General features: G+C 37.5%; 1 protein-coding gene across 4 annotated transcripts in view; it reads left to right on the top strand.

Annotated features, from left to right (window-relative positions):
• The window catches only part of LNPK (lunapark, ER junction formation factor), an 84673-nt gene extending 68171 nt beyond the window's left edge, over positions 1-16502 (top strand). For all 4 annotated transcript variants that reach the window (XM_027590832.1, XM_027590833.1, XM_027590831.1 and 1 more), the window contains 2 exons: positions 6397-6567; positions 15488-16502. In XM_027590832.1, coding sequence (XP_027446633.1) covers positions 6397-6567; positions 15488-15723 — 407 coding nt within the window. In that variant the 3' untranslated portion in view covers positions 15724-16502. The remainder of the gene's footprint in view (positions 1-6396; positions 6568-15487) is intronic.
• Positions 16503-27010: the final 10508 nt, after the last annotated feature.

The raw sequence follows: 27010 nt of genomic DNA, 5'->3' as shown, positions 1-27010 counted from the left end.
TTTTTTATTTTTCTTTTTCCCTTTTTCAACCAACATCTTATAAATCCCTTTTTAAAAAAAAAAAACAAAAAACATTTTTTATTTTTTTTTCATTTTTAGAGTCATATTTTATCCCTTCATAGTAGTTATCCTTGTTTTTGGCATATATATATAAGTTGTTCTCTCTTTAAAATTTTGAGGTACAGTTTCTTCTAACAGATCAAAATATACCCTAAACCACTAGTGTATGGCTTTGTTCTAGTCTCCTGCCTGATCACATTCTCTCCCTTTTTCCTTTTTTTTTTTTTCCTTAAATCTTCTTTCTTTTTTCAAACAACTTATCTTACCAAGTCCTGTTATAAAATCTTTTATAATTTTCATCTTTACAGTCATCTTCCATCCCTTCATTGTATCAACCCTTATTTTGTACATATATGTCTTTCTTCCTTTAAAATTTTAGGAGGCACTTTTTTCTAACAGACCAAAATACGCCCAAAATCTAGTGTGTGGCACTGATCTATGCACTAGCCTGATCATATTTGATCATATTCTGCCTTTTTTGAATTGTTTTGTTTTTGTTTTTATCTTTTTTTTTCTTTTTTTTTTTTCTTTTTCTCTTTCTTTTTTCTTTCTTTCCCTTTCTTTTCCCCTGGTTTCAGGTCTTTTCTGATTTGTATACAGTATATTTGCTGGGGACGTTGTAAACCTGTTAGCCTTTTGTTCTCTCATTCATCTATTCTCCTCTGGACAAAATGACAAGACGAAAGAAATCACCTCAGCAAAAAGAACAAGAGGTAGTACCGTCAGCCAGGGACCTACTCAATACGGACATTAGTACGATGTCGGACCTAGAGTTCAGAATCATGACTTTAAAGATACTAGCTGGGCTTGAAAAAAGCGTGGAAGTTATTAGAGAAACCCTTTTTGGAGAAATAAAAGAACTAAAATCTAACCAAATCGAAATCAAAAAGGCTATTGATGAGGTGCAATCAAAAATGGGGGCACTAAATGCTAGGATAAATGAGGCAGAAGAGAGAATCAGCGATATAGAAGACCAAATGATGGAAAATAAAGAGGCTGAGAAAAAGAGAGAGAAACAACTACAGGATCACAAGGGCAGAATTCGAGAGATAAGTGATACGATAAGACGAAACAACATTAGAATAATTGGGATCCCAGAAGAAGAGAGAGAGAGAGGGGCAGAAGGTATATTGGAGCAAATTATAGCAGAGAACTTCCCTAATGTGAGGAAGGAAACAGGCATTAAAATCCAGGAGGCACAGAGAACCCCTCTCAAAATCAATAAAAATAGGTCAACACCCCGACATCTAATAGTAAAACTTACGAGTCTCAGAGACAAAGAGAAAATCCTGAAAGCAGCTTGGGAGAAGAGATATGTAACCTACAATGGTAGAAACATTAGATTGGCAACAGACCTATCCACAGAGACCTGGCAGGCCAGAAAGGACTGGCAAGATATCTTCAGAGCACTAAACGAGAAAAATATGCAGCCAAGAATACTATATCCAGCTAGGCTATCATTGAAAATAGAAGGAGAGATAAAAAGCTTCCAGAACAAACAAAAACTAAAGGAATTTGCAAACACGAAACCAGCCCTCCAAGAAATATTGAGAGGGGTCCTCTAAGCAAAGAGAGAACCTAAAAACAGCAAAGAGCAGAAACGAACACAGAAAACAGACAGTTAACAGTCACCTTACAGGTAATACAATGGCACTAAATTCATACCTTTCAATAGTTACCCTGAATGTAAATGGGCTAAATGCCCCAATCAAAAGACACAGGCTATCAGATTGGATTAAAAAACAAGACCCATCAATATGCTGTCTGCAAGAGACTCATTTTACACCCAAAGACACCCCCAGATTGAAAGTGAGGGGGTGGAAAACCATTTACCATGCTAATGGACACCAAAAGAAAGCTGGGGTGGCAATCCTTATATCAGACAAACTAGATTTTAAAACAAAGACTGTAATAAGAGATGAGGAAGGACACTATATCCTACTTAAAGGGTCTATCCAACAAGAAGATCTAACAATTGTAAATATCTATGCCCCGAACATGGGAGCAGCCAATTATATAAGGCAATTAATAACAAAAGCAAAGAAACACATTGACAACAATACAATAATAGTGGGGGACTTTAACACCCCCCTGACTGAAATGGACAGATCATCTAAGCAAAAGATCAACAAGGAAATAAAGACTTTAAATGACACACTGGACCAAATGGACTTCACAGACATATTCAGAACATTCCATCCCAAAGCAACGGAATACACATTCTTCTCTAGTGCCCATGGAACATTCTCCAGAATTGATCACATCCTAGGTCACAAATCAGGTCTCAATCGGTACCAAAAGATTGGGATCATTCCCTGCATATTTTCAGACCACAATGCTTTGAAACTAGAACTCAACCACAAGAGGAAAGTTGGAAAGAACTCAAATACATGGAGGCTAAAGAGCATCCTACTAAAGAATGAATGGGTCAACCAAGAAATTAAAGAAGAATTAAAAAAATTCATGGAAACCAATGAAAATGAAAACACAACTGTTCAAAATCTTTGGGATACAGCAAAGGCAGTCCTAAGAGGAAAGTATATAGCAATACAAGCCTTTCTCAAGAAACAAGAAAGGTCTCAAATACACAACCTAACCCTACACCTAAAGGAGCTGGAGAAAGAACAGCAAAGAAAGCCTAAACCCAGCAGGAGAAGAGAAATCATAAAGATCAGAGCAGAAATCAATGAACTAGAAACCAAAAGAACAGTAGAACAGATCAACGAAACTAGGAGCTGGTTCTTTGAAAGAATTAACAAGATTGATAAACCCCTGGCCAGACTGATCAAAAAGAAAAGAGAAATGACCCAAATCAACAAAATCATGAATGAAAGAGGAGAGATCACAACCAACACCAAAGAAATACAAACAATTATAAGAACATATTATGAGCAACTCTATGCCAGCAAATTAGATAACCTGGAAGAAATGGGTGCATTCCTAGAGATGTATCAACTACCAAAATTGAACCAGGAAGAAATAGAAAACCTGAACAGACCTATAACCACTAAGGAAATTGAAACAGTCATCAAAAATCTCCCAAGAAACAAAAGCCCAGGGCCAGATGGCTTCCCAGGGGAATTCTATCAGACCTTTCAAGAAGAATTAATACCTATTCTCCTGAAACTGTTCCAAAAAATAGAAATGGAAGGGAAACTTCCAAACTCATTTTATGAGGCCAGCATTACCTTGATCCCAAAACCAGACAAAGACCCCATCAAAAAAGAGAATTACCAATATCCTTGATGAACATGGATGCAAAAATTCTCACCAAAATACTAGCCAATAGGATCCAACAGTACATTAAAAGGATTATTCACCACGACCAAGTGGGATTTATTCCTGGGCTGCAAGGCTGGTTCAACATACGCAAATCAATCAACGTGATACAATACATTAACAAAAGAAAGAACAAGAATCATATGATCCTCTCAATAGATGCAGAAAAAGCATTTGACAAAGTACAACATCCTTTCTTGATCAAAACTCTTCAGAGTATAGGGATAGAGGGTACATACCTCAATATCATAAAAGCCATCTATGAAAAACCTACAGCGAATATCATTCTCAATGGGGAAAGGCTTAGAGCTTTTCCCCTAAGGTCAGGAACGCGGCAGGGATGTCCACTCTCACCACTGCTATTCAACATAGTATTAGAAGTCCTAGCCACAGCAATCAGACAACAAAAAGAAATCAAAGGCATCCAAATCGGCAAAGAGGAAGTCAAACTCTCACTCTTTGCAGATGATATGATACTGTATGTGGAAAACCCAAAAGACTCCACCCCAAAACTGCTAGAACTCATACAGGAATTCAGTAAAGTAGCAGGATATAAAATCAATGCACAGAAATCAGTGGCATTCCTATACATCAACAACAAGACAGAAGAGAGACAAATCAAGGAGTCTATCCCATTTACAATTGCACCCAAAACGATTAAATACCTAGGAATAAATCTAACCAAAGAGGCAAAGGATCTGTACTCAGAAAACTATAAAATACTCCTGAAAGAAATTGAAGAAGACACAAAGAAATGGAAAAACGTTCCATGCTCATGGATTGGGAGAATCAACATTGTGAAGATGTCAATGCTACCTAGAGCAATCTACACATTCAATGCAATCCCCATCAAAATACCATCCACTTTTTTCAAAGAAATGGAACAAATAATCCTAAAATTTGTATGGAACCAGAAGAGACCCAGAATAGCCAGAGGAATACTGAAAAAGAAAAGCAAAGCTGGCGGCATCACAATTCCGGACTTCCAGCTCTATTACAAAGCTGTCATCATCAAGACAGTATGGTACTGGCACAAAAACAGACACATAGATCAATGGAACAGAATTGAGAGCCCAGAAATGGACCCTCAACTCTATGGTCAACTTATTTTTGACAAAGCAGGAAAGAATGTCCAATGGCAAAAAGACAGTCTCTTCAACAAATGGTGTTGGGAAAATTGGACAGCCACATGCAGAAGAATGAAACTGGACCATTTCCTTACACCACACACAAAAATAGACTCCAAATGGTTGAAAGACCTAAACGTGAGACAGGAGTCCATCCAAATCCTAAAGGAGAACACAGGTAGCAACCTTTTCGACCTTAGCCGCAGCAACTTCTTCCTAGAAACATCGCCAAAGGCACGGGAAGCCAGGGCAAAAATGAACTATTGGGATTTCATCAAGATAAAAAGCTTCTGCACAGCAAAAGAAACAGTCCACAAAACCAAAAGACAACCGACAGAATGGGAGAAAATATTTGCAAATGACATATCAGATAAAGGGCTAGTATCCAAAATCTATAAAGAACTTATCAAACTCAACACCCAAAGAACAAATAATCCAATCAAGAAATGGGCAGAAGACATGAACAGACATTTCTCCAAAGAAGACATCCAAATGGCCAACAGGCACATGAAAAAGTGCTCAACATCGCTTGGCATCAGGGAAATCCAAATCAAAACCTCAATGAGATACCACCTCACACCCATCAGAATGGCTAAAATTAACAAGTCAGGGAACGACAGATGTTGGCGCGGATGTGGAGAAAGGGGAACCCTCCTACACTGTTGGTGGGAATGCAAGCTGGTGCAACCCCTCTGGAAAACAGTATGGAGGTTCCTCAAACAGTTGAAATTAGAGCTACCGTTCGATCCAGCAATTGCACTACTGGGTATTTACCACAAAGATACAAATGTAGGGACCCGAAGGGGTACGTGTACCCCAATGTTTATAGCAGCAATGTCTACCATAGCCAAACTGTGGAAAGAGCCAAGATGCCCATCGACAGATGAATGGATAAAGAAGAAGTGGTATATATACACAATGGAATATTATGCAGCCATCAAAAGGAATGAGATCTTGCCATTTGCAACGACGTGGATGGAACTGGAGGGTGTTATGCTGAGTGAAATAAGTCAATCAGAGAAAGACATGTATCACATGACCTCACTGATATGAGGAATTCTTAATCTCAGGAAACAAACTGAGTGTTACTGGAGTGGTTGGGGGTGGGAGGGATGGGGTGGCTGGGTGATAGATATTGGGGAGGGTATGTGCTACGGTGAGCGCTGTGAATTGTGCAAAACTGTTGAATCACAGATCTGTACTTCTGAAACAAATAATGCAACATATTTTAAGAAAAAAGAAAAAGAAGAAGATAACAGGAGAGGAAGAAAAGGGGAGTATGTCAGAGGGGGAGACGAACCATGAGAGATGATGGACTCTGAAAAACAAACTGAGGGTTCTAGAGGGGAGGGGGGTAGGGGGATGGGTTAGCCTGGTGATGGGTATTGAGGAGGGCACGTTCTGCGTGGAGCACTGGGTGTTATGAACAAACAATGAATCATGGAACACTGCACCAAAAACTAATGATGTAATATATGGTGATTAACATAACAATAAAAAATTAAAAAAAAATTGCACTAAATTAATTATGCTTCTTAAATATGGCATACTACATTTTCTTGGGCAAGTGAGCAGGGTTCTGGATTTTAAAATACCTAATGATTCTAGTGACTGGAAATATAATTTCTGTAATACATTTTAGATTATTATAGATTGTTTTTCTATTGGATAACCTGCTGTGTAACTTATGATCTTTTCTGTTTTAAAAATAATATTCTAATTTTAATAATAATTAGAAAGTATGCTTGAAAATTAGCTTTTGTTAGAGCACCTGCTATATTATTAAAGCCAGGATTAATTTCACAAAGGATAAATAATTTTTGAAGGGTTCTTTTACTTCTTTGCAAAAGTAATCTTGAGAATTATCTCATTAGTCCTTGAATTTATTTTGCTTTATGGTTTTATTTATTTATTTTTTAATTCTCTGCAGCTTTTAGATGTGCCTACTGTTTTTTCTTGAATCCTGCAAGAAAAACTAGACCTCAGGCTCCAAGACTTCCAGAGTTTAGTTTTGAGAAGAGGCAGGCAGTGGAAAGCTCAAGTTCAGTTGGTCCCTTGCCCTCAAGAAGTGTGATTTCATCAGAGAACCAGATCAGTGAAGGTATGAGTATGTTAATTAAAAAGTTTTATCTCTTAATAGTGTTTGCTATTTAACAATAAAAGCATAATACTTTTAGATAAGAATGGATTAATTTATGAGATTTTGCAACACGCATGTATCAGCTATGTGTTTCAGTGTTAAAATATAGGTTATACTGTGTTAAGCAGCATCTAGCAACAGCTAGGTAAACACTGTTTATGGAGTGACGTCTTCGTGTAACTGCTGGGAGATCTGACCAGTAATGTTTTCATGGAATCATTTTTTCAATTTATTTAAGTGAAGCAGATTATAAGAATTATGCAACTACTTATAAGGGTAAAATTCTGATAAGGTTTATAATTAACATTGGTAAAATAGGTTTTTGCCTACCACTGGAATTGGTAAGGTTACCAGAAGCAGGAAACTTTGGATTTGGAAAGTCATCCTTGCATTCTTTGGATAACTATGTTGGTAGGACTGGTATTCCTTTGAAACAGTTTTTTGGGGTCTGCAAGATTAACATTGCTAATGGATGCCTTTGATGTAAAACAACCTTATTTTAGAGAAACAAAATTTATCAGAATTTCATTGGTTTTTAGAACTCACCTTGTAATTCTGTTTTAGGATTTCTTGAGGAAGTTTCATGAAAAAATGGAAAAGAGATGGAAGATCTGACTATTAATTGCCAACTATTTCTTGTTAGTATTAGATAGGGAGATGTTTGTTAAGCCGCTCTGAATGATGAGGATGCTAAAATTATGGCACAGGCCATGATATTTTGGTGCTATGCCTGATATAGAAAAAAAATCCGTATTAATTTAGTTCACATAGTTTATTTAGCAGTCAGTATTCATCCTTTTAATTTCTTAGAATTCTCATTTACATATATTTGATTTCTTCTTATACAAGTGCTGAGTAGTAAAAAAATTCCTTACCTGAGAATAACATGAGACAGTGAATTTTCAGATATGAAAAGTTTAGTATGAAAATTTGAGAACCCTTTTTTTTTTTTAAACTTAAAGAGTGAACCTTAAATATGTGTGTTGATTTAGACTTGGCTTTTGGCTTACTAACATGTATCAAAATGAATTCGAACACAGATAGTCATGACAAGAAGCCTGTATTCTTTCAACATGGGATCAATACCTTCACCTTCTCCAAGTCTGCAACATCAACTCCAAACATAATCACATTTTTGCTTCTGCTTAAGTCATGCTCTGAACTGCATGCTGTCACATGCAATCACCTGCCTTGCTATTGCAGCCTGTTGAAACAGAAAACTAAAGAATTTCATAGTGAAGATGCCTAGAGGAAAAATTGAAGTCCTTTCCACGAGTAACCTTGCTTATGAAAGCTAAAGTGAATATTTGAAAGCTGATAGTTGGGACAAAAAAACAAAAGAAAGAAAACCAACAAAATAAAAATCTTGATAATGAGTCCCATGCTTTAAGTAAAATCTTCTGCTAAGGTTGAGGTGGATAGTTAGCAAACAACACCCAGCTATACCTTTACTTCTCATCAAATCTAGGAGGAGCAACACCCTAGATGTCTCATTTTCTATCTGAAATCTCCAGAACGAAGTCTAACTGACTCAAACTCAGCCCTAATAAGATAATGTTAATAGGTGAAGACAAAACCTGAGGCAAGGTCTAACAACTCTGTAGCACTAGAAACTGAAGCAACAAATCCATTTGGTTAAGATAGTCTTTGGAGTAGTAACTTTTTCATACTTCTCTTTGGATTCATCAAAATGGCTATGAGAACCTTTTACTTCTTTGGCTTTCCAGAAGATTGAAACTTTTCTCCAAGACTACTGTCTCACCACTCTGATATACAGTTACCATTTCCAAGAGATTAGGAAGTATTCTGGTGAAAGATGAAGCTGCATTTATTTTGAATGCTGGTGGCATACCTTCATGATTATATTGAACTAATAAGTAAGACCATATCATCTCAATCATCTCTCTGTGCTGACAGCCAGTGTAAGTGAGAGCTTAGATTTCTGATTTCTGCATTCTTGATGTGAAAACTTGAGGTCTAAAAAAATCTTTTCTGCATTAATTTATATATATATATATACATATTTTTAAGATTTTATCTATTTTTGCAAGAGTGAAAGAGAAAACACAAACAGGGGGGAGGGGCAGAGGGAGAAGCAGATCCCTGCTGAGTAGGGAGCCCGATGTGGGGCTCAGTCCCAGGACCCTGGGATCATGATCTGAGCCAAAGGCAGATGCTTAACCGACTGAGCCACCCAGGCACCCAATTTTTATATATTTTAAAGTAGTGAAATAGCTCCTTGATAGTAGGAGAAACTGCAGAGATTAGGTTATTGAATTCACAGAGGGAACTAAAGGGTAACTTTCTTCCATATGAATTTTCCTTTCAACAAATATTCTGTAACTATTTGTATGAATAATCTTGAATCATTAGAAGCAACTTTTTTAAGAAAAATCTATGATGCAAGACTTTGAGTTTTGTCTTGATTCTGCTACTGGAAGATTTTGCATTTAGGATGAAACATAAGGCTTTTGAAAAATTTTTGGATCACTCTTTAGAACAACTTACGAAATCTTGGAGTTTTCATCAAAGAAGGAGGCCTAGAAGAAATTTCTCCCATTAATTACTCATTTGGATTCCTAGAACTTTCTTCTAGAACTGTGTGTATCCAGATGCTTTGGTAATACTGTATTAAAGAAACACAAGAAATTAAGACTAGGGATTGTCTTTTTATGTAAGAGCATACTAGATATGGTATGCCAAAGTAATGAACTACTTTTAAGTTACTCGGTTTCTTTTATGGCTAAATGAGTAGTGAATCTCTGCTAAGCCACAATAAAGTGGTTTATCAGTTTTGCTTTTCTAAGATGTGCTTTCCAAAATATTTGATATGTAGCATTCTTTTTTGTTAACTATGATAAATAATTAGAATAAGAGGTTTCTACATTGTTAGTGTACCAGTAGCGTGATTTTAGGCTAGCCTGTTTAAAAAATGTTAATATTGTTTTAATTACTCAGTTGTATTTGTCTAGATCTTATGTAATTATTTTAATAAAAGATAGCTTTTATTCAACTGGAAATAACTTTCTAATAATAAAACTCATGGCATTTAATCAATACTATCAAAAATATGGGGTAGTTAATTGGGTGATGGGCATTAAGGAGGGCAAGTGATGTGATGAGCACTGGGTGTTATACGCAAATGATGAATTATTGAACTAATGATGAAACTAATGATGTACTATATCTGAAACTAATGATGTACTATATATTGGCTAATTGAATTTAAATAAAAATGAAAAAATAAAATAAAAATACTATCAAAAATAGCAAGTAAAATTTATATAAGGTGAAATTTATTTTGGTAATCTGATTTCTGCTTTTTTCTTTCTTTTAAGCAATGTATTGTTACCGTTAGGTTATGTTGAACTAGAGAAAATTCTGTTTTTACTATTGTTTGTTATGATGCTCTACGAAATTGAACTATTTGATAATGTAAATTTTGTTGAGTTATGTATTTACCAGATCCAGAAAGCTTGTACCTTTATTGATATTTAATTATATACTTCTTCCTCAGGATATAAACATGCCTATAGTATCTTTTTGCTTGTTTGTTTTAGACCTAGAGATCTTTTGGCCTTTTGATTCTCTTTCCTAAAACACCTTCACCTAGTAATTTTACATTGTTGCCTGATAATGACATTTCTTACTCATCTAATGGATTTGTTCACCAGTGGTAAATAACAGTATTATTATTAAATAGCATTCTGTGGGCTCGGTATGAGCTATTTTCTCATAGGTGGTTTTATTTAATTAATTTTATTCATTGAGCCATTGGGTTAAGTTTTGAGATGAGATTCATATCTTTGTTCCTTAATTTAAGTTGGCCATTTTCCTTAAGGCAGAAAGTCTTGTAAAAACTGCTTTGCCTTAATTATAACAGTTTGCAATAAACTCCCCCACCCCCCTGCCAAAAAAAAAAAAAAAAAAAAAAAACTGCTTTGCTTAAGACCTGTGAGTTCAAAGACAAACTATCCGTTTTAATTTAACAAATTCTCCTTTGGGTAAATTTTATAGTCTACACATACAGTGGGTACTGATGTGTTAGCAAGGCAAAAGTTTGATGTGTTAGCAAGACAAATTTTTGTTGTTATTGTAAAAAGGAATAAAAAGTAAGAATCTAAATGAATTCCCCAAAATATGAAGGATTTTCAAAGGCATAAACTAAATAGAATCATGTTTTTTTACCCCCTGTGGAAAGGAAATATATGAATCTGTTTTGCATTCTTTAATTTTCTTAGAAAATTATTTAAGAGCTAGAATAAAAACCAAAAGGTACAGTGATGTTCTTACCTATTTTTACATGTGTGTGGTTTATAGATGAGGCAGTGGTATTCATTATACAGTTAATACTCAGTTTTACGAGTTTGAGTTGTCTGAGTTGAGGCTTTGCCCAAACAACTGTAAGCAGATTGTTACAATTTGGTAGAAAAAGCTTTCTCTCTCAAGAACACTGGGGAGAGGGGCAGGGGGTAGGAGTGGGGAAAGGAACAAATTCCATAGATCATTTTTGTTTTATCACATTGTGATATATTGTTTCCTTGACATTATGGATGCCAAAGTTGATTTTAAAAATTTTCTTACAGATGGTTTTAGGTCATTTGGGTAACTGTTTTAATTTTAGACTTAAGCTGGTGTTGCACAGGGGAGAAGAAGCCTGTTTAATTAGTGTGAACACATGGGCTGGTTTCTTTTTTAGTATTTTATGCCCAAATATTGACATCTTCTATAATGTATTTTATATCACCAAGCTGTTTTAAACTATAACTTCATAGAAAAAATTTGCTGTTTTTATTAGAATAGGCAAATGATATTCTCCCATAGAAATAAATACTTTTGGAATACATTTAATTATCTTATTATAAAGTTCTGTGGCTTAGTTCTTAAACATGTAATTCTCTGTTAATCTTGCACACCTAATTCATTTAAATCTTGTTTGGATGACGTTTCACAAAATGGCATTGGCATCCAAAAATCGAGTATCTGTGTCATTTAGACTGATGCGTGCATTATAGGCATCGTGACACATACCAGTTTTTATGTAGTATTACTGCTCTTAAAATTACTTTTCTGCAAATTAACCTGGGGGTAGAAAAGTAGTCATTAATAAGCTTTTTCATTATTTCAAGCCCTACCCATCATTTCATCAGTTTTTAGTCTTCTGTATATTCTTTGAAATACAATAAAGTATTGACAAGCAAGCTTTGGTATGATGTCATTTTCTAATTATGATAGCCTATGGTATTTCTTAGAATTCATCTTTATACATTTAAAAATTTAAGTATTATAGTAATTCTTTTTGTATTATCTGCCTCTAGACCCCAGAGTTTTTTTTAAATGTAATTGGATTTGACCAGTGATGTGTCTGTTTCTGAAAATAGTTACATCGCAGAGCTTTAATGTGATAGATTATGAACTTGAGTACCTCTCCTGTTTAAGTTCAGCACTGAGGCAGTTGGTCAGACAGAATATGACTAATTATCTGAGCCTCTATTCACCTAAACACATTTATTGGGGAATTGAGTCCCAGATTCTGAGCTTCTTGTCTTTTCATTTAGTGTGGCTTTGTTGGTTTGTTTCAGAAGGCTTTCTAAAATATAACAAATTGTAAAGTTCTTGGCAAGTAAGTATTGCTCAGTGGCCAGAGAGTTGTGGAAAACCGTGACTCTTAAAATTCTACCCTGCATAAATTCTGGGAGGGTAGAATTACAAATGGTTGGCGACTCCTGAACTTCCCACTGAAAAACTTGCTTGCCCTTGTGGCAGAAATTATCTGTACCTATCCAGAGAGTTTCATTTGCATTTTCTGCTTTTCCTTTGTGCACTGGAACATTCAAATAACAAAACTTGAATGACCTACTGCTTTTCTACCTTGATTTTTATAAGATTCCAAGTGGTCCTTCAATATCATTTTCAGTTCTTTTTAAGATAAAAATAGCATTTTCATGACATTTGACCCAAGTAGGATTTGTGAACATTCCTCACTACTTTTTGTGATCATATGAATTTTTATATAGTAAGACCTCATTAAATTGGATGTCCCTAACTAGAATTTTGGCCTTTCATTTTATATATGAAAGAGGGAAGGAAGTTGTAATTAATTCTGTAAACTAGAGTCTAAGATATCTGTTTAAAGTAATAATTACCTTTTAGTATTTTTTTAATTTTTTAAAAAAATTTATTGTTATGTTAATCACCATACATTAGATCATTAATTTTTGATGTAGTGTTCCATGATTCATTCTTTGTGCATAACACCCAGTGCTCCATGCAGAACGTGCCCTCCCAAATACCCATCACCAGGCTAACCCATCCTCCCACCCCCCTCCCCTCTAGATCCCTCAGTTTGTTTTTCAGAGTCCATCATCTCTCATGGTTCATCTCCCCCCTCCGATTTCCCCCCCTTCATTCTTCCCCTCCTGCTATCTTCTTTTTTTTTTTTTTCTTAACATATATTGCATTATTTGTTTCAGAGGTACAGATCTGTGATTCAACAGTTTTGCACAATTCACAGTGCTCACCATAGCACATACCCTCCCCAATGTCTATCACCCAGCCACCCCATCCCTCCCCCCCAACTCCAGCAACCCTCAGTTTGTTTCCTGAGGTTAAGAATTCCTCATATCAGTGAGGTGATATGATACATGTCTTTCTCTGATTGACTTATTTTGCTCAGCATAACACCCTCCAGTTCCATCCACGTCGTTGCAAATGGCAAGATCTCATTCCTTTTGATGGCTGCATAATATTCCATTGTATGTATATATCACATCTTTATCCATTCATCTGTGGATGAACATCTTGGCTCTTTCCACAGTTTGGCTATTGTGGACATTGCTGCTATAAACATCGGGGTGCACATACCCCTTCGGATCCCTACATTTGTATCTTTGGGGTAAATACCTAGTAGTGCAATTGCTGGATCATATGAAAGCTCTATTTTCAACTGTTTGAGGAACCTCCATACTGTTTTCCAGAGTGGTTGCACCAGCTTGCATTTCCACCAACAGTGTAGGAGGGTTCCCCTTTCTCCGCATCCCCGCCAACATCTGTCTTTTCCTGACGTTAATTTTAGCCATTCTGACTGGTGTGAGGTGGTATCTCATTGAGGTTTTGATTTGGATTTCCCTGATGCCGAGCGATGTTGAGCACTTTTTCATGTGTCTGTTGGCCATTTGGATGTCTTCTTTGGGAAAATGTCTGTTCATGTCTTCTGCCCATTTCTTGATTGGATTATTTGTTCTTTGGGTATTGAGTTTGATACATTCTTTATAGATTTTGGATACTAGCCCTTTATCTGATATGTCATTTGCAAATATCTTCTCCCATTCTGTTGGTTGTCTTTTGGTTTTGTGGACTGTTTCTTTTGCTGTGCAAAAGCTTTTTATCTTGATGAGGTCCCAATAGTTCATTTTTGCCCTTGCTTCCCTTGCCTTTGGCGATGTTTCTAGGAAGAAGTTGTTGTGGCTGAGGTCGAAGAGGTTGCTGCCTGTGTTCTCCTTTAGGATTTTGATGGACTCCTGTCTCACATTTAGGTCTTTCAACCATTTCGAGTCTATTTTTGTGTGTGGTGTAAGGAAATGGTCCAGTTTTTTTCTTCTGCATGTGACTGTCCTACCTTTTAGTATTTTTAAAGTCTTGGCATGAGTGTGTGGAGATTTAGATAATTTGTATTTATTAAAACTGATAATGGTAAAAGCATGAATTTCTAAGACCTCCACTTCCATGTGTGCATATGGTACATAATTTCTTTGCAAATCTATTAATTAATTTTATTTATTTAGCAAGACTCTGACCTATACTGTAAAAGAACTAAATGTGAGCATTTTAGTAATGTAGATTGGCTTTTCCTTCAGATTTTTTGAATTAATAACATTTGTAGTATATCATAAGGGATCTTCCATGAGCATAGTAAAATCTGCTTATTTGTTTGGCTGATGTGGTTTAACCATATTTCTCCTAGCAAGGGTGTTTGTTACTATTTATTATAAAAACAAAAGCTAGATTTTTATTTTTGACTTGGAAATTAGGAGGCTCAAAGCTTTCTGCTTCTGACATTCCCTCCCTCATTTCGTTCTTTAAACTTTAAAAAATTAAAGGGACTTTACTGAATAAAATTATTATTAGGGGTTTGAACTTAATGAAACTCAAAAGAGAATTTAAAGGGAGTAAATTTTTAGATAGGAACCAAGACCCTCACTTAGCTTCCACTATGGAGACAGAGACAAAAGACCCTTCCCTTTCTCTTCCTTGTATTCTAGGTATGTAGCATATTCTGACCAGAGATTTAAATCCTGAGAACTTGTCTTGTAGAGGGATGGGGGGAGACTTGTCATGCCTTTGGAAAAGGTGGATCCAGACCATCCCAGTCTTTGGATAATAGAGAGGTAAATCAGTGTGGGAAATAGCACTACCTGCACATGCACGCACACACACACAGGTACACATTTATTGTTTACAGAGTTGTCTGTGTGCAAGGGAGACAGCTCCTTCAGAAAACATAATCTGGGAGTTAATACATTGGCTTTGTTTGCCGGGCTGTTGTCTTATAGCACATAAATCTGTTGGGACTTCGTTTGAAATATTTGGACATTTAACTTACAAATGCATCTTTAGGAAGGTTCCTAAATATTATGAAAGTTCCTAAATTTTAGGCAAATAGAGGGCTTTAGATAAAAGTATATTTATAGGTTTGTTTTCCCCAAATTGTTTTTTTCTTCATTCATACCAATTCTTCTATGTAATAGGGAGTTAAGTACATATTTTAAAAGATTTTAAGGGTAATGTTAGACCATTCTCCTGTTTCTTTTATCTTTTGTTTATCTTACATAACAGTTTTAACTTTGGCTATTCCTAAAGTCTTGACTCTTTATCTTTTCAGAATCTGTACAAGAACAAGATGTTCTTGATAGCAGTACAGAGCAGACAGATGAGAAAATACCAGATACAGAGCAGACAAACCAAGGGGCTGAAAAAGTATCTGGCACAGAGGAACCAGAGGAGAAACAAGAGGCCATGAATGAGGACGCCTCAGTGAATGAAGCCAAATCGCCGGTCCCCAGAGCTGATTCTATTCCTAATCCTGAACTCAGTGGAGAATCTTTGATGGCCATGTAGTAAATGCTTCCACGTGCCTTCAACTGGATATTTGTAGTCTTTTTGATGTCAGTTATTGCTTTCTTGGTGGTGCTTTCTTTTTTTTCCCCTAAGGTTATGCTTGATATCACTTGAATTTAGATTGCTTGGCTATTTCAATATGTCAAAGTTGTAGCTCCTGGGTGTTAAATTAAAGGCAAGTGATAGCAGTAAAGTAAGAACCTTTGGAATGTATAAAGACCCACGCTGTTTAGCCGGCTTTTAGATGTTTTCTTCTACTCTAAAAGTAAACAAAATAGCATTCTTGTTTTCTCTATGTGTGACCTGTAAATAGTACCATTTTGACATAGGAAGAACTTTGGTTATGAATAAGTTCTAATGGTGTTCATTTTAAGGAATGAAACTCAATTAAGATTTTTAATCATTCATCATCAAAAATGGGTAGAATTTTAATTCTTGAGATATTTGCAGGGGGGATGTCTATTTAGGCATTTACATTAAGTGGTAAGAAAGTTATAACTGTAACTATATAGGCATTGGTACGAATTCTCAGTAAGAATGCAATTGAACAGTCAAGTGCAGTGTTTCTTTTTTGATGTTTCTTATTTTGCAGCTGGGCCAAAGGCACATGATGTATATAATTAGCTTATGTTTATATATTAACACATAGGAAATATCTCTGCACTTGACTGTACTTGAATTCTGAGCATTATTTATACTTGTAAAATAATGGTGATATATAAGTGAATTTTGTGCTCTTGCGTGTATTTTGTTAAGGAAAATAAAGATGATCTGGCTGCGGTTTCTTTTTGTTGAATATCTAGACTTCTTCAGACAGTGTCTTGGTGGATGACTTGGCCACCTGAAAACTCTTAGTAGGAGGAGCTCACGGTACAATTAATCTATAGACTCTTCTGAGAGCAAATTATGATGCTTCGGTTCAGACTAATTGCTTTTCAAATTCAGAGAAATAGTGACATTTAGAGGTTCTAATCAGAGATTAGGGTTTTCTGATTCAGGAAAACCTGAAGCCATTTGTAATTTTTAATTTTGAGAGACAAGTAAGTATTGAGAATAGGCAGTTAGTTACTAGTAGTAGTTCATTGGATTTAATATATGTATTAAGGATTAACTGGGAAAAAATTTCACCCAGAATGGTAATTCTTGGACCTTAATACAGCGTGGTTATCTTTTTTTATCTTCCTTTTATCTTTCTTCTCCATTATTAAGAAAATTGAAATCGAAGAGAGGCATATATAGGAATGGTATATATAGCAAATATTTCTAAGTTTAATAAACTAAATACATAGTTTATTAAAAATTTAATAAAATAACATTTGTCATTTAAAAATTCATCTTTATGATTTATATCTTATATCTGATAGGTATTTTAATGAATCCAGTCTGTTAATAGTCTGAGGCATAATGGTATAGGGACCAGAGTTTTTCAGATCACAAAACTGGGTTTAAATTCTAGCTCTGCAATCTTGGGCAAGTCACCCAACCTCTCTGAGACAGTTTTTTTCAACTGTAGAATGGGAAGTATAATGCCTACTTTTTGGGGTATAGTGATGATTAAAAATAATTTATATGCCGAGCTCACTGCCTGATAATTAATAATTAAGCAAATGGCAACATTTTATATTATTGATATCCTTGTGAAATATGGAAGGGGTGTAAATTCTTCCTTTTGCAAATAAGGAAATGAAAAAATAATATGAACATATAATTTAGCTACTCAGAATCAGGTCAGAGTTTTCTGCATCAACTTTTCTCTGTCATATACATGTATATAAATAAATACATAGATGAAAGAAATAGGAACCTGAAACTATGGAATATAATCTTTGAATATAATATTTTTCGGGGAAGGTGGATCTCAGGTTTTGTACATTACTGGCCCATAAACATTTTAGTAACATCATGCTGAGTCTTCTTGTTTGTTTGTTTGTTTATATTTTTTTGGAGTGGGTGGAAAGGCAGAGGAAGAGAGAGGATCTCAAGCAGATTCCCTGCTGAGCGTGGAGCCTGATGTGGGGCTCAGTCTCACCACCCTGAGATCATGATCTGAGTTGAAATCAGGAGTCGGATACTTAACCGACTGAGCCACCCAGGTGCCCCAAGTCTTCTTGTTTTAAAACATTCAACTTCTGATGTACATTGCTTGAAAACGAGGAGTACTTCAGAGAAATATAATTGAATGATAGAATCAAGCAAGTATTATGAGGAATATCTTTGAAAGAAAAATGGAAGCAGGTTAAAAGGGGATTAGTAGGATGAATGCAACAGGTAACATGCTGTAATTGTATAGTACCCTTTAAAATAGAAAAGGTTATTCTGATATTGTAATAAATAGTTGTTTTTTTTTAAATTTTTTATTGTTATGTTAATCACCATACATTACATCATTAGTTTTTGATGTAGTGTTCCATGATTCATTGTTTGTGCATAACACCCAGTGCTCCACGCAGAACGTGCCCTCTTTAATACCCATCACCAGGCTGACCCATCCCCCCACCCCCTCCCCTCTAGAACCCTCAGTCTGTTTTTCAGAGTCCATCATCTCTCATGGTTCGTCTCCCCCTCCAGCTTACTCCCCTTGATTCTTCCCCTCCTGCTATCTTCTTCTTCTTTTTTTTCTTAACATATATTGCATTATTTGTTTCAGAAGTACAGATCTGTGATTCAACAGTCTTGCACAATTCACAGCGCTCACCATAGCATATACCCTCCCCAGTGTCTATCACCCAGCCACCCCATCCCTCCCACCCCCCACCCCTCCAGCAACCCTCAGTTTGTTTCCTGAGGTTAAGAATTCCTCATATCAGTGAGGTCATCTGATACATGTCTTTCTCTGACTGACTTATTTCACTCAGCATAACACCCTCCAGTTCTATCCACGTCGTTGCAAATGGCAAGATCTCATTCCTTTTGATGGCTGCATAATATTCCATTGTGTATATATACCACTTCTTCTTTATCCATTCATCTGTCGATGGACATCTTGGCTCTTTCCACAGTTTGGCTATTGTGGACATTGCTGCTATCAACATTGGGGTGCACGTACCCCTTCGGATCCCTACATTTGTATCTTTGTGGTAAATACCCAGTAGTGCAATTGCTGGATCATATGAAAGCTCTATTTTCAACTGTTTGAGGAACCTCCATTCTGTTTTCCAGAGTGGCTGCACCAGCTTGCATTCCCACCAACAGTGTAGGAGGGTTCCCCTTTCTCCGCATCCCCGCCAACATCTGTCGTTTCCTGACTTGTTAATTTTAGCCATTCTGACTGGTGTGAGGTGGTATCTCATTGAGGTTTTGATTTGGATTTCCCTGATGCCGAGCAATGTTGAGCACTTTTTCATGTGTCTGCTGGCCATTTGGATGTCTTCTTTGGAAAAATGTCTGTTCATGTCTTCTGCCCATTTCTTGATTGGATTATTTGTTCTTTGGGTGTTGAGTTTGATACGTTCTTTATAGATTTTGGATACTAGCCCTTTATCTGATATGTCATTTGCAAATATCTTCTCCCATTCTGTTGGTTGTCTTTTGGTTTTGTGGACTGTTTCTTTTGCTGTGCAAAAGCTTTTTATCTTGATGAAATCCCAATAGTTCATTTTTGCCCTTGCTTCCCTTGCCTTTGGCAATGTTTCTAGGAAGAAGTTGCTGCGGCTGAGGTCGAAGAGGTTGCTACCTGTGTTCTTCTTTAGGATTTTGATGGACTCCTGTCTCACATTTAGGTCTTTCAACCATTTCGAGTCTATTTTTGTGTGTGGTGTAAGGAAATGGTCCAGTTTCATTCTTCTGTATGTGGTTGTCCAATTTTCCCAACACCATTTGTTGAAGAGACTGTCTTTTTTCCATTGGATATTCTTTCCTGCTTTGTCAAAGATGAGTTGACCATAGAGTTGAGGGTCCATTTCTGGGCTCTCGATTCTGTTCCATTGATCTATGTGTCTGTTTTTGTGCCAGTACCATACTGTCTTGATGATGACAGCTTTGTAATAGAGCTGGAAGTCCGGAATTGTGATGCCGCCAGCTTTGCTTTTCTTTTTCAATATTCCTCTGGCTATTTGGGGTCTCTTCTGGTTCCATACAAATTTTAGGATTATTTGTTCCATTTCTTTGAAAAAAGTGGATGGTATTTTGATGGGGATTGCATTGAATGTGTAGATTGCTCTAGGTAGCATTGACATCTTCACAATGTTTGTTCTTCCGATCCATGAGCATGGAAAGTTTTTCCATTTCTTTGTGTCTTCTTCAATTTCTTTCATGAGTATTTTGTGGTTTTCTGAGTACAGATCTTTTGCCTCTTTGGTTAGATTTATTCCTAGGGTATCTTATGGTTTTGGGTGCAATTGTAAATGGGATCAACTCCTTGATTTGTCTCTCTTCTGTCTTGTTGTTGGTGTATAGGAATGCCACTGATTTCTGTGCATTGATTTTCTATCCTGCCACTTTACTGAATTCCTGTATGAGTTCTAGCAGTTTTGGGGTGGAGTCTTTTGGATTTTCCACATACAGTATCCTATCATCTGCAAAGAGTGAGAGTTTGACTTCCTCTTTGCTGATTTGGATGCCTTTGATTTCTTTTTGCTGTCTGATTGCTGTGGCTAGGACTTCTAATACTATGTTGTATAGCAGTGGTAATAGTGGACATCCCTGCCGCGTTCCTGACCTTAGGAGGAAAGCTCTCAGCTTTTCCCCATTGAGAATGATATTCGTTGTAGGTTTTTCATAGATGGCTTTTATGATATTGAGGTTTGTATCGTCTATCCCTATACTCTGAAGAGTTTTGATCAAGAAAGGATGCTATACTTTGTCAAATGCTTTTTCTGCATCTATTGAGAGGATCATATGATTCTTGTTCTTTCTTTTCTTAATGTATTGTATCACGTTGATGGATTTGTGGATGTTGAGCCAACCTTGCAGCCCAGGGATAAATCCCACTTGGTCATGGTGAATAATCCTTTTAATGTACTGTTGGATCCTATTGGCTAGTATTTTGGTGAGAATTTTTGCATCCATGTTCATCAGGGATATTGGTCTGTAATTCTCCTTTTTGATGGGGTCTTGGTCTGGTTTTGGGATCAAGGTAATGGTGGCCTCATAAAACGAGTTTGGAAGTTTTCCTTCCATTTCTATTTTTTGGAACAGTTTCAGGAGAATAGGTATTAATTCTTCTTTAAATGTTTGGTAGAATTTCCCTGGGAAGCCATCTGGCCCTGGGCTTTTGTTTTTTGGGAGATTTTTGATGACTGCTTCAATTTCCTTAGGGGTTATAGGTCTGTTCAGGTTTTCTATTTCTTCCTGGTTCAATTTTGGTAGTTGATACATCTCTAGGAATGCATCCATTTCTTCCAGGTTATCTAATTTGCTGGCATAGAGTTGCTCATAATATATTCTTATAATTGTTTGTATTTCTTTGGTGTTGGTTGTGATCTCTCCTCTTTCATTCATGATTTTGTTGATTTGGGTCATTTTTCTTTTTGATAAGTCTGGCCAGGGGTTTATCAATCTTGTTAATTCTTTCAAAGAACCAGCTCCTAGTTTCGTTGATCTGTTCTACTGTTCTTTTGGTTTCTATTTCATTGATTTCTGCTCTGATCTTTATTATTTCTCTTCTCCTGCTGGGTTTAGGCTTTATTTGCTGTTCTTTCTCCAGCTCCTTTAGGTGTAGGGTTAGGTTGTGTATTTGAGACCTTTCTTGTTTCTTGAGAAAGGCTTGTATTGCTATATACTTTCCTCTCAGGACTGCCTTTGCTGTATCCCAAAGATTTTGAACAGTTGTGTTTTCGTTTTCATTGGTTTCCATGAATTTCTTTAATTCTTCTTTTATTTCCTGGTTGACCCATTCATTCCTTAGTAAGATGCTCTTTAGCCTCCATGCATTTGAGTTCTTTCCGACTGTCCTCTTGTGATTGAGTTCTAGTTTCAAAGCATTGTGGTCTGAAAATATGCAGGGAATAATCCCAATCTTTTGGTACCGGTTGAGACCTGATTTGTGACCTAGGATGTGATCAATTCTGGAGAATGTTCCATGGGCACTAGAGAAGAATGTGTATTCCGTTGCTTTGGGATGGAATGTTCTGAATATGTCTGTGAAGTCCATTTGGTCCAGGGTTTCATTTAAAGTCTTTATTTCCTTGTTGATCTTTTGCTTAGATGATCTGTCCATTTCAGTCAGGGGGGTGTTAAAGTCCCCCACTATTATTGTATTGTTGTCAATGTGTTTCTTTGCTTTTGTTATTAATTGGCTTATATAATTGGCTGCTCCCATGTTCGGGGCATAGATATTTACAATTGTTAGATCTTCTTGTTGGATAGACCCTTTAAGTAAGATATAGTGTCCTTCTTCATCTCTTATTACAGTCTGTTTTAAAATCTAATCTGTCTGATTTAAGCTGCCACCCCAGCTTTCTTTTGGTGTCCATTAGCATGGTAAATGGTTTTTCACCCCCTCACTTTGAATCTAGGGGTGTCTTTGGGTCTAAAATGAGTCTCTTGCAGACAGCATATTGATGGGTCTTGTTTTTTAACCCAATCTGATAGGCTGTGTCTTTTGATTGGGGCATTGAGCCCATTTACATTCAGGGTAACTATTGAAAGATATGAATTTAGTGCCATTGTATTGCCTGTAAGGTGACTTCCTGTATATTGTCTGTGTCCTTTCTGATCTATGCTGCTTTTAGGGTCTCTCTTTGCTTAGAGGACCCCTTTCAATATTTCTTGGAGGGCTGGTTTCGTGTTTGCAAATTCCTTTAGTTTTTGTTTTTCCTGGAAGCTTTTTATCTCTCCTTCAATTTTCAATGACAGCCTAGCTGGATATAGTATTCTTGGCTGCATATTTTTCTCGTTTAGTGCTCTGAAGATATCATGCCAGTCCTTTCTGGCCTGCCAGGTGTCTGTGGATAGGTCTGTTGCCAATCTAATGTTTCTACCATTGTAGGTTACATATCTCTTCTCCCGAGCTGCTTTCAGGATTTTCTCTTTGTCTCTGAGACTCGTAAGTTTTACTATTAGATGTCGGGGTGTTGACCTATTTTTATTGATTTTGAGAGGGGTTCTCTGTGCCTCCTGGATTTTGATGCCTGTTTCCTTCCTCACATTAGGGAAGTTCTCTGCTATAATTTGCTCCAACATACCTTCTGCCCCTCTCTCTCTTTCTTCTTCTTCTGGGATCCCAATTATTCTAATGTTGTTTTGTCTTATCGTATCGCTTATCTCTCGAATTCTGCCCTCGTGATCCTGTAGTTGTTTATCTCTCTTTTTCTCAGCCTCCTTATTTTCCATCATTTGGTCTTCTATATCAATGATTCTCTCTTCTGCCTCATTTATCCTAGCAGTTAGTGCCCCCATTTTTGATTGCACCTCATCAATAGCCTTTTGATTTCGACTTGGTTAGATTTTAGTTCTTTTATTTCTCCAGAAAGGGTTTCTCGAATAACTTCCACACTTTTTTCAAGCCCAGCTAGTATTTTTAAAGTCATGATTCTGAACTGTAGGTCCGACATCGTAGTGATGTCGGTATTGAGTAGGTCCCTCGCAGACGGTACTACCTCTTGTTCTTTTTGCTGAGGTGATTTTTTTCATCTTGTCATTTTGTCCAGAGGAGAATAGATGAATGAGAGAACAGAATGCTAACAGGTTAACAACATCCCCAGCAAATATACTCTAAACAAATCAGAAAAGACCTGAAACCAGGGGAAAAGAAAGAGAAAGAAAAAAGAAAGAAAAAAGAAAGAAAAAGATAAAAACAAACAAAAACAGAACAAAACAAAAAAAAAAACAGAAAATGATCAAATGTGATCAGGCTAGTGCATAGATCAGTGCCACACACTAGATTTTGGGCGTATTTTGGTCTGTTAGAAGAAAGTGCCTCCTAAAATTTTAAAGGAAGAAAGACATATATGTACAAAATAAGGGTTGATACAATGAAGGGATGGAAGATGACTGTAAAGATGAAAATTATAAAAGATTTTATAAAAGGAATTGATAAGAAGTTGTTTGAAAACAGAAAGAAGATTTAAAAAAAAAAAACAGGAGAGAATGTGATCAGGCAGGAGACTAGAACAAAGCCGTACACTAGTGATTTAGGTTATCTTTTGATCTGTTAGAAGAAACTATCTCAAAATTTTAAAGAGAGAACAACTTATATATATATATATATGCCAAAAATAAGGGTAACTACTATGAAGGGATAAAGTATGACTCTAAAAATGAAAAATAAAAAACATTTTTTTTAAAAAAAGGGATTGAGGGCGTCTGGGTGGCTCAGTTGGTTAAGCGACTGCCTTCGGCTCAGGTCATGATCCTGGAGTCCCGGGATCGAGTCCCACATCAGGCTCCCTGCTCGGCAGGGAGTCTGCTTCTCCCTCTGACCCTCTTCCCTCTCATGCTCTCTATCTCTCATTCTCTCTCTCTCTCAAATAAATAAATAAAATCTTAAAAAAAAATAAAAAAGGGATTGATAAGATGTTGGTTGAAAAAGGGAAAAAGAAAAATTAAAAAAAAAACAGTTAAAAAATATTAACTTTGAAAAACTAATGAATCATGGTAAAATAGCCATGAATTCTATGTGCAGTATTCCCCTAGTGCTGGAATTCTCCCGTTCTCCTTGATCGGTAAACTTGGTCTTGGCTTACTGGCTATTCGTGCTGATCTTCTGGGGGAGGGGCCTGTTGCCATGGTTCCCAAATGTCTTTGCCGGAGGCGGAATTGCCCCGCCCTTGTCGGTCAGGGCTAAGCAAGCTGCTTGGGTTTGCTCTCAGGAGCTTTTGTTCCCTTCAAGCTCTCGGTACAGCTTTGGAGGACTAGAGTGAAAATGGTGGCCTCCCAATCTCCGCCTGGAGGAGCAGAGAACTCGGGGTCCCGCTCCTCAGTGCACCCCCAGAGAAAAGCAGTCAGTCACTCCCGTGTCCCCGGTCTCTGGCCGCACTCCGCGCTCACCCGGCCTGTGACCGAGCGTTTCTATCTCTGGCACCCAACCCCGTGTGGAGTCTCCAAACCCAGCAGATCCCTGCGGTGCGCTCCCGCGCCGCTCCTCCCGGGGGAGGAAGGGGAGCCTCCCCAGATCTGCCGCTTTTTGGGTCCCTGCTGGAAGAGCAGTGGCCCGACTGGGCCGCGGATTACAGTTTATGGCCACCCCGAGCTGAGAGCCCGCGCCTCGGCTCCGTCTCTGCAGCCGGCTTCCCCACTCCGATACCTGGGAGCTCTGCCGCACTCAGGCTCCCCCGGTCTCTCTGTGACCCCTGAGGGTCCTGAGACCACACTGTCCCGCGAGGGTTCCACCCTCACCTTGGCCACTGGAGCGACGTCCCTCAGCGGAGCCGACTTCTAAAAGTTCCAATTTTGTGCTCCGCGGCTCTAGCACTTGCCAGAAGCGGCCGCCGGAGGCCCCCTCCCCCGCCGTCTATCCTCCCGAGTATCGCCTCAGATTCACTTCTCTGCACGTCCTACCTTCCAGTAAGTGGTCGCTTTTCTGTTGAGAGAGTTGTTGCTATTCTTCTGTTCGATCTCCTGTTGAGTTCGTAGGTGTTCAAAATGGTTTGATCCCTATTCAGCTCAATTCGTGAGACCAGACGAAATCCAGGTCTCCCACTCCTCCTCCATCTTGCTCCAAGAATCAAATAGTTAATGGTTTCAAAGAGTGGTAAAATGTTCTATTTCTGATTATTAGGACTAGTGTAAATGAGGGAAAACAACCTACTAAGTGCTATTAGTTAGAGTGATCTTAACTTCCCTACTTAGAAATGCTCAACAGATATTTTCCAAGCTCTTCTCCTTGTGTCCTGAGCGTCGTCTACAAACACAGTCTGGCTTCTTCGTCTCCACCCCTCCTCCACCGTTATGCTGTAGCCTCCAGGGCTCTCCCAGTTCTGTGACCATGCTAAACCCAGTCCTGCATTAAGTCTCAGCTTAAAAGTTCTCAGAGAGGGATGCTCTTAAATTCCCTAATACACTCTGTCATGTCACTTTCTCTCTACTAATGGTCCTTATCACAGTTTTTAGTATTTTATTTATTTACCAGTTTGCTGTCTATCTTCACAACATACAGGCTGTGTGTGCAAGGCTCTTTTATGTCTTATTTACCTGTATCTGTGGGTCTAGCACAGTGCTTGACACATACTTTTTATGTAAGTGAGTAATTTAGTTGCTAAATGCAGTGAAAACTCTTAGTCCTTAACTTATTTCACTGCTTGGCAGTATTGACATTGTTGAGCACTCCTTTTGGTTTGAAACACTTTTGTTTTCCTTTGGCTTTGGCGCTCTCACACTCTGGTACTTTACTCTCAGTGTCCTTTACAGGCTTCTCTTCCCCTGCCCATCCACTCAGTACAGGTATTCCATAGCTTCTACCCAGTGCCAGCATTTCTTCACTCTGCATATTCTTTCTCTGGAGGATCTCATCAACACCATGGATTTAATTAACACCCATCTCTCTGATTCTCTAATCTCCAGCCTTGATCTGTGTGCTTCACTTTGGATAGATACAATCGCCTGCTTTCTAAATGTCTTTTACAATCAGTATATTAAAAAATGAACACTATTTTCTCCTTCAAACCTACAAAACTTAAAAAATATCATGTATTTGAACTACAGTGCCCCCCTCAGCCCCTTTCCCCTTTTTCCTACATCTTCACTGTCAATTTCTGTCTTCAAAACATCTTCCAGTTAGTTTTTCATTTCTCCATCCCATTGACATTAATAATGATAATAAACATTTGCATTTACTCTGTGCCAGGCAACATGCTGTCATATGTGCCTTATTTGTTCTTTGGCGTAACCCTGTGAGGATTTTTATTTCTGGATTATAGATGAGAAAACTGAGCTGTAGAGAGAGTAAGCAGTTTGGTCTGGAAAATCTGGGATTTGAATGCAGACAAATAACTTTAGAAGTTTGCTCTTAATTACTGTCCTACTGCCTTCTCATTCAGGCGTCCAGTATCTCCACACTGTCTCTTCACTGGTTTCTGTCTCCAGTCTTGCCCACTTGCTATCTATTTTGTGCATATGTCCTGAATGAGTTTTCAAAATTGGAAAAGGAATCCTGCTGCACCATTGCTGAAACCCTTCAATGATTCCTCATTGTTCTTGGGATGAGGTCCAAACTGACTGATAGGGCCTACAGAGCCTGTAGAATTTTGCTTCTACTTACCTCTGGCATTTCTGACCATAACTATTGCCACCATGCCCACCCCACTTTTAATGTAGCCATCTTAATGTTTTCTGTGGTTTGTATATGCCAAGTTTCTTCTAATCCCCCAGCTTCCTCTTCCTCTGCCTGGAATATCCTCCTACTCGCAAA

The sequence above is a fragment of the Zalophus californianus genome, chromosome 3 (assembly GCF_009762305.2).
Source record: "Zalophus californianus isolate mZalCal1 chromosome 3, mZalCal1.pri.v2, whole genome shotgun sequence".
Taxonomy (NCBI): domain Eukaryota; kingdom Metazoa; phylum Chordata; class Mammalia; order Carnivora; family Otariidae; genus Zalophus; species Zalophus californianus.
Note: the sequence above shows the minus strand (reverse complement) of the source record. Positions and strands in the feature narration are given on the sequence as shown.